Source organism: Phaethon lepturus, unplaced genomic scaffold, assembly GCF_000687285.1.
Source record: "Phaethon lepturus isolate BGI_N335 unplaced genomic scaffold, ASM68728v1 scaffold42693, whole genome shotgun sequence".
Taxonomy (NCBI): Eukaryota; Metazoa; Chordata; class Aves; order Phaethontiformes; family Phaethontidae; genus Phaethon; species Phaethon lepturus.
The window spans coordinates 303-7,775 of NW_010530565.1; the positions used below are offsets into that span (position 1 = coordinate 303).

At 60.5% G+C, this 7,473-nt stretch overlaps 1 protein-coding gene across 1 annotated transcript; it reads right to left on the reverse strand.

Annotated features, from left to right (window-relative positions):
• SSRP1 (structure specific recognition protein 1) lies at positions 1-7,471 on the reverse strand (the record flags this gene model as incomplete). Its single annotated transcript, XM_010284298.1, has 16 exons — positions 1-151; positions 416-599; positions 804-895; positions 1,218-1,388; positions 1,895-2,018; positions 2,751-2,796; positions 2,915-3,053; positions 3,575-3,647; positions 3,755-3,976; positions 4,340-4,468; positions 4,590-4,693; positions 4,789-5,019; positions 5,106-5,296; positions 6,128-6,233; positions 6,530-6,715; positions 7,448-7,471. Coding segments are annotated over 16 exons (2,091 nt in total), but the record flags the coding sequence as incomplete, so codon positions are not given.
• Positions 7,472-7,473: the final 2 nt, after the last annotated feature.

Below are 7,473 nucleotides of genomic sequence, written 5' to 3' on the forward strand. Positions count from 1 at the left end.
GACCCAGGTCCCTGCCGCGGGGCCGGCCCGCCCAGTCCTCTCACCCATCTGGGAACCAGCCTGGAGCCCGCTGGGAACAGGGCTAATCCGAGCCGGACGCAGATTCCTCCGAGCTGGCGGGCAAGCTGGCGACTCCCTCCTCCTCCGAGTCCTGTGGGCAGGGGATAAGGTCAGGGCAGCAGCTCCCATTCCCTCACCTCTCCTGTGCCCCACCACAGGGACGGGGTGACAGTGGTGACTTGGGGACACATGTAGTGCACAGACAGGCCACCCACACCTGGAGGGATTACCACAGACAAGAGGTCTCACTCCCTCCAGGGCTGGGAGGAGTGGGCCACCGTCCAGAGACAAAGGGAACGTTCCCCAGGGAAGATGGGCCAGCAGAGCCACCCCAGCCAAGCCATCAGAGCCCTACCTCCTTTTTGCTCTCTCCTGAGGAGCTCTCGTCACTGGAGACAAATTCCTTGCTCTTGAAGCTCTCGCTCATATTCTTGGCCGGGGACTTGGTGGAGGACGAAGACTTGGAGGCGGCACCTTTCTTCTCCACTTTCCCCTTCATCTGCTTCTCCTGCTTCTTCTTCTTCTTCTTAGACCTCTCCCTGCACGTGTTGGGAGGGTGGGAGAGAAGCGTTAACCCTGCTGACAGCCCACTGGCCCTGGCACCGCAGAGCCAAGGACGCTCTTCACACCACCCTCCAGCCCCGGAGGGGCCCAGGCACCACGATGGCTGGGAAACAGCCCCACGTTGGAGGGACAAAGCCCTGCCACCATCCCTGCCAGCCCTCTCTGCTCAGCGCACTCACGCCCTGGAGCTCTCTGACTTGCTGCCCACGCTGTACTCCTTCATGGCCTTCTCGTAGTCCCTTCTGGCGTCTTCCGCCTTGCGATCCCATTCCTGCAGCATGAGCACAAGGTCAGCGGGGCCTTCCCTCCTTCTCCACCACCAGCGCCCAACGCCGTCCCCACCACCCACACCACGCCAGTGCTCCCACCACGTCCCTCGCCATCTTGGATCAGGCCTGTGCTCCCCCAACAGCTCACCAGTCCACGGACATCACCTCCTCTTCTATCCCCTTCCCGACCTGCTGTCTCTATGGGGCACAAGGCTCCTGAGACCGAGCAAGAGCCTGCCAGGCCTCCTCAGGTCCAGCCTCCCCCTCCTAGACCAGGATCAGCTCTCCCCACCAGCAGAGCAACCCAGACCCCCTGTCCCTCACCTCTTTCTTCTCCTTGGACATGGCTTTCCAGAGCTCCCCAGCCTTCTTGGACAAGTCCGTGATGCTGATGCCAGGATGGTCTGACTTTATCTTCTCACGGTTGGCATTCAGCCAGAGCATGTAAGCTGACATCGGCCGCTTGGGAGCGTTGGGGTCTTTCCCCTTCTTGCTCTGGGAGGTAGGGAGCAGCAAGAACAAGGATGAAAGCCTCGAATGGCACCACTCACTAAAGACCTCGGCACCCGGGGCTGCCCCAAGAGGAGGGGCTGGGTCTCAGCTTGCCTCCTACATCCCACCAGCAATACAGCTACACCATCAGGGCAGATGGGTTGTCAGGTCACACCCACAAAAGCTGAAAGGGCAGGCTGTTGGAGACAAGTCCTCCAATGACCAAAAGGACTGGCTAGGCACGGGCACAACACACCCTTTGGAAGAGACTCCAACCTAGACTCATCTGCAGGAGGCAGCGAAGTCAGGCTTGGGCAACCAACTCAGCCTAGGCAAGGCTCAGCGAGGTGGTGGCACCGGATCAGACCATGGCAGAAGGTTGAGGTGAAGCAGCTCAGCTGATGGGCTGCGACCTGCATCTGCCCGGCGTTGCTCCCAACAGGGAACAGCAAGCCATGCTGCAGGAGCAGGTCCTGCTCTCCACAACACCACCAGCAGCAACCTCTCACCTCCAGCTGCTTCTTGCGGGGCTTGCGGTCTTTGACAATCTTGGCCTTCTTAGCTGGCTTCTTCTCATCCCGGTCGCTGTCACCGTCACCGCTGGAGGAGCTGGCCGAGGCGTTGCTGTCAAACCTGCACGGAGGTACTTGGTGTCAAGTGACAGCTCAAGACCTCCACCCCAAAAAGATGAAGCACAAGGTGGGGGAGACGTAGCAGTAACAAGCAGGCGGCGAGACTTGCCCCCAAACTCTCCCAGCCTCCAGCAACCCATAATTCAGAGACTTCCTGAGCTGAAGCTGTTGTGCTCGTGTTTAACGGCTCTCAGGGGATTTTCCTTCCACGAACACAGCTCATCATTTTGACTTCCTGTAAATTTTAGGTACTCGCAACACCACACGGCTCAACTCCACCAAGATGCACCTCTTCCTGTCAGGCTGAGCCCGACCCGCACCAGTGCACACGACTGGCCCTTCACGCTGGTATGGAGACTGCGACTCTCACCCACCCTCTCCCCCAGCTTTTTTCTTTTTATGGATTTTATGGAGCTGCCTCCCATCCTCCTCCTGCTGTCCTCTCTTTTCCAGCCTGAACAGCCGAGGCCTCATCCAGGAGCCACCCGATCCCCCCGATAGCCCTTCTCTAACCCTTTCACGTTGTGTAATGTTGCTGTAATAGAGCGAGCCCAGAACCGCACCCGCTTCTCAAGATTTTTAAGTCCAGGGATTTATAAAGCAATACTGGCTGTACCTGGAGCATTCCCCAGCATTCGCACAGCCCCACGCCACCGCTGCCCCAACACGACGCCCCCAAACAGCACCTTCTGAAAGGCTCCCCCAGACAGACCCCTGCCCAGCCTCTACTCACTCTTCAGCCACATCATCATCCTCTTCTCCAGGGTTGAAGGACTCATCTGGAAGGAGAGAGCACAGGGGTCAGCTTACAGCAAGGCAAGGACAGACAGGACTTCACCAGGGGGCAGGGGGAGAAGCCTGAGCACCAAAAACAGCCTGCCCAGCCTCAGCCCTCACCAGTCTCCTCCCCAGAGCCATCGCTGCTGTCGTTGGCATTCTCCTCACGGATCTTGCCCTCCTCCTTCATCCTCTCCAAGTAGGCATCGTGCTGGTCCTCATCGGAGTCAGCGTATTCGTCGTAGCTCTGCTTCATGCCCTGAGGGAAAGATGGCGTGAGAGCTGCTCCCTGCACTCCCCCCACCTGCACGCATCCTGCCTCTGGAAACTGCAGCTCCTGGCGTGCTCCTGGGTGGGTGTCGGGTCCGCCACGGTGGGCACAGCCCCCAGGCAGGCCCCAGACGCATGCACAGGGTGGGGAGGACGGGACACCCGTCACGTCCCCTCTATCCCCATCAGGGCTCCAGAGAGGGAGGCAGAAAAGTTATCTGAGTTAGGGGGGGCCCCTCTCGCAAATCATGCTGGAGTTACTGGGTTTAGTCAGGGACCACCACGGCCATGCAGAGGAAACCTGCACCAGGAGGAGGAAGAGGAGAAAGAGGAAGGGATATCGCACGGACCTTTTTCCTCTACAAGGGCAAGGAGAGAAGACAGAGGTGAAAAAAAAAGGGAAAAGCAGCAAAATTTTGGAGAGAAGACAGCCCCCAGCCCTCTCCCCACCCCAGCCGGGTGGCAGTGGTTCCAGCGGGGCATGGGGAACCAGCGCTGCTCAGCAGGTACCTCCTTGAGGCCTCGGTTCTTGATGTTCAGCTTCTTGGCATTGACGAAGTCAAAGAGCTTCCCGTACTCCTCCCTGCGGGACAGGCGGGGCGGTCAGGGACGGGCGGCAGTCGGGGTGCCAGCGGCACGGAGAGCAGCCCGGCGGGCACGGTGAGAGCTTGCCCCCAGCCCCGCACCCACCGCTCTATGCTGCTGAAGGTGTACTGCGTGCCCTGCTTGGTCTCGATCTCAAAGTCAAAGGAGCGAGTGGTGGTGGTCCCACGGGCAAAGTTGACGAAGGAGATCTCGTCGAAGCGGATGTGCACGGGTGGCTTGTGCACGTAGATGAAGCCGCGCTCCAGTGGGGAGAGAAGCCCCGAGCTGGCCTTGTAGGAGCAGGTGATGCACTGGGCTCCAGAGTGTCTGCAAGAGCGAACGCAGCCATCTTAGGCACGCGAGGAGCAAATGCCCTCCCTGTGCCCATCCCCACGGCGAGACAGAGGACCCCAGCAGCCCCGGTGAGCCTGTCAGCTGCTCAGGCACGAATCTCAGAGCCCCTTCTCCCTGACCTCAGGAACAAGAGAGAAAGAGAGGGGCCGGTCCTGCTGCCAGAGCCAGGGAGGGTCTCAAACAGGTGGGCTCAGACTACCAAACCAACAGCTTCTCCTCTCCTAGGGAGGAGGTGGCACGCTTTGCATCCCTCCCCACCTGCACACCCTTTCCTGCGGCAGGAGGATCGCGCATTCCACCAGCCACACCCCCTCGGCCGGCAGCACCACGCCTCACCCCTGGAAGTTGCCAGGCACGGTGATCTTGCGATTCACCAGCGCCTTCATGACCCGGCTGACCATCTCGTAGAGGGAGCCCGACATGTTCTTGGTAAGCCGCCCCTCGAAGCGTTTCTCCACCTCCTCCCTGCATGGCCGAAAGAGAGAGCAACAGTGAGAACGGGAACCCAGGAGGTTCGTTACCTCCCTCCCAGCCCCCAGATCCAGGGAGGAGGTCCAGGAAGCGGCCTGGCAAGAGAGAAACTCACTCATTCATGTTGAGGGTCAGGGAGATGTCCTCATCCTTGGAGAAGAGCAGGATAAGGAAGTGGTAGCGGGTCTGGCCTTGCTTTATCGGGGGGTCCAGGCTGATCTGAAAAAAGAAGAGGAGGCAAGGACCTGAAATCCCCCAAAGCCACCACTTGTCACCGTTCCCTGGGGAGTGGATGACCCCTGTCCCCTCCTCACCACAAAGAACATCTGCCGCTGGTCCTTGTGCGGGAGCAGGAAGAGGCGCAGCACGGTCGTGTGGGGGATCTTGTAGTCGAAGGTCTTGCCGTGGAGGTGCAGGAAGGTGGGGTAGATACGGATGTCATATCGCCCGCGAGGCGTCAGACACTGCAGTTCCCGGAAGATGCAGATGGCATCTCCGGTGGCCTGGATCACATCCGCCTTGGAGAGGACGTTCTGAGCGAAGGCCTGCAAGGGAAGGGAGTTACGGCCGGGTGAGGGTGCACAACTACCCCCTCTGCACAGTCTGCTGTCCCCACGGTCCCCCCGCTTACCTCCACGGGGTCCACGCCATCCTCCTGGGTCGGGGGCACATAGAAGCGAACCTCCATGAGGGAGACCTCAGCGTCGTCGTTCTGGTGGAACTCCAGCGTCACCTCATTCTTGCCCGTCGTGCACTGGGAGACGTTGCTGAGGGGGATCTCGAACACCGGCTGCTCCCCGATGTCAAAGGAGAGCAGCTGCCCTACAGGAGGCGGGAGGCAGACGCGGCCTGTCACAGCAGGACCAGAACTACCACGTCACGAGGCGGGGATAAGGTCCACCCTACAGGGCAGACCCATGGTGTCCTCCTAGATCTCATCTCCAGCAGCATCCTTGGTCTTCTCCCAGAGTCCAGCAACACCTCTCCCCTCCCCCACTGCATTCCCATGCTCCCTCCCAAACCTCCAGGCTTTCTCCTTGGGGCTACAGCCCCAGACGTGGACACTGATCAAAAATGAACAGGAGGGAACCATCTTGTTTCCACATTCCTCTGGTCTCAGACCAGGGAGAAGCGTCTACCAGCTCCCCTGGCTCCTTCAGGAACCAGCAGGCTCTGCCAGATGCCCGCAGCTCCCATGCCAACCTTTCTTTTACACTGAGCATTCCCTGCCTGCAAAACCTGCTGCCTGGATTTGGGGCCCGCAGGCATCTCCTGCTTTCCTGGGACGGTCAATGTCCTCACTGTCCCTGAGGACACCACTAGAACGCAGGTTGCTGCCCAGGGGACTGGCTGGGGGCAGGAACCAGCAGGCTCTGCCAGATGCCCGCAGCTCCCATGCCAACCTTTCTTTTACACTGAGCATTCCCTGCCTGCAAAACCTGCTGCCTGGATTTGGGGCCCGCAGGCATCTCCTGCTTTCCTGGGACGGTCAATGTCCTCACTGTCCCTGAGGACACCACTAGAACGCAGGTTGCTGCCCAGGGGACTGGCTGGGGGCTGCAGCTGTCCCAGCTACCAGCCCAGCCCCACCGCCTCGGGCTGTAGCCGGCATGGAGGTTCCCTTCCCTCAGTAACGGCATCACCATGGCTCACCTCCAAACCTCACCGTCCCCCAGTTCCAACCCTTCACGCACAGATCCTTCTCCGCCAGCTCCAGGCGATAGTGGGCCTTGAAGAAATCTGAGAGCTTATCAAACTCCTGGGCCAGGGCAAGAGGAGGGAATGTCCATTAGAAATCACCATGTACAGGCGGGTACTGCCCGGAGCCCGAAACTGAGACATGGGCCCCTCTGCCCGGAGCCCAAAACTGGGACACAGGCCCCCCGGCACAAGGGAAGAGACAAGGAAAACAGGGGTCAGAACTGTTCTTGGAGGTGCCAGTGCTCTGAGACTCGCAGGGAGCACAGCGCGATACAGGACAAGCACAGGCCAGCAAGAGAAGAGATGCCAGCCAGTAACAAGGATGGGCCAGGCACGAGGGGCCAGGGCACTCACCGATTCCCGGAAACCATCATATTTGTAGACGTGGCCGTTCTTGGTGAGCAGCTTGAGGCCGTGACCGAGCGCCACGCGCCGCCACACGCCCTCGGCCAGCTCCGAGGCCTGGATGTTGTCCACTTTCCCTGTCTTGCTGTTCTTGAAGATCACGCCTTGGCGGCTCAGGCGCAGCCGCCCATCATTCTGGCAGAAGTGGGAGACATGAGGCGGGGGCAGCTCGCCCCGCACGCAGGGGAACAGCCCAACACCCACAGGCCCCAGAGCAGGGAATTGCCACCCTTCAGGTGCAACAGGCGGCTGCACAACCTCTCCAGGCAAAACAAGATGACTTCCCCAACCGCCCACCAGCTCTAGTCCACACATGTTCTTTACCCCTTGAATTCAGGACGCAAGCAGCCACAAGACAGTCGCCACCACCCTCAGTGCTGCGACAGTGCTGTAGCTCCGTCAGGTCTTTGGGGACAACCTCCCAAAAGCCATGGGGTTCAGGGTGACCCAGAAACACTCACCACCACCACAACCCCCCCGCCCGCTCCCCCATGCTGGACACCCCCATGCTGGACCAGGCCGACGGCCGACACGCAGCCCTCTCACAGCAGCTACAGAGCTGGCATCCCTTCTCTCTCCTCCTGGAACTGTTCCCAACCGCAACCTCACTCGCTCCGCAGCGGGCTGGCACTAAAAGCCCCCACCAATGCTCCAAAACACTGCAGCCCTGGAAGCGAGGCGCCTCCGCCCCCAGCTTCCAGGAGAGATCAGCAAAACACCCTCTGCCAGGGCGAGGCAGCAAGGAGACGCTGGGCTGGGGGGAGTGCCCTGCGGCGTTCCGGCTGGGACTGCAGGTCTCAACGCGATGTGCCACCCGCCGGGGCCCAGGCAGGTCTCCCTGGGGGCCGTGCCCCCCAGCTCACTCACCATGGACCCCTTCACCTCCTGGTAGA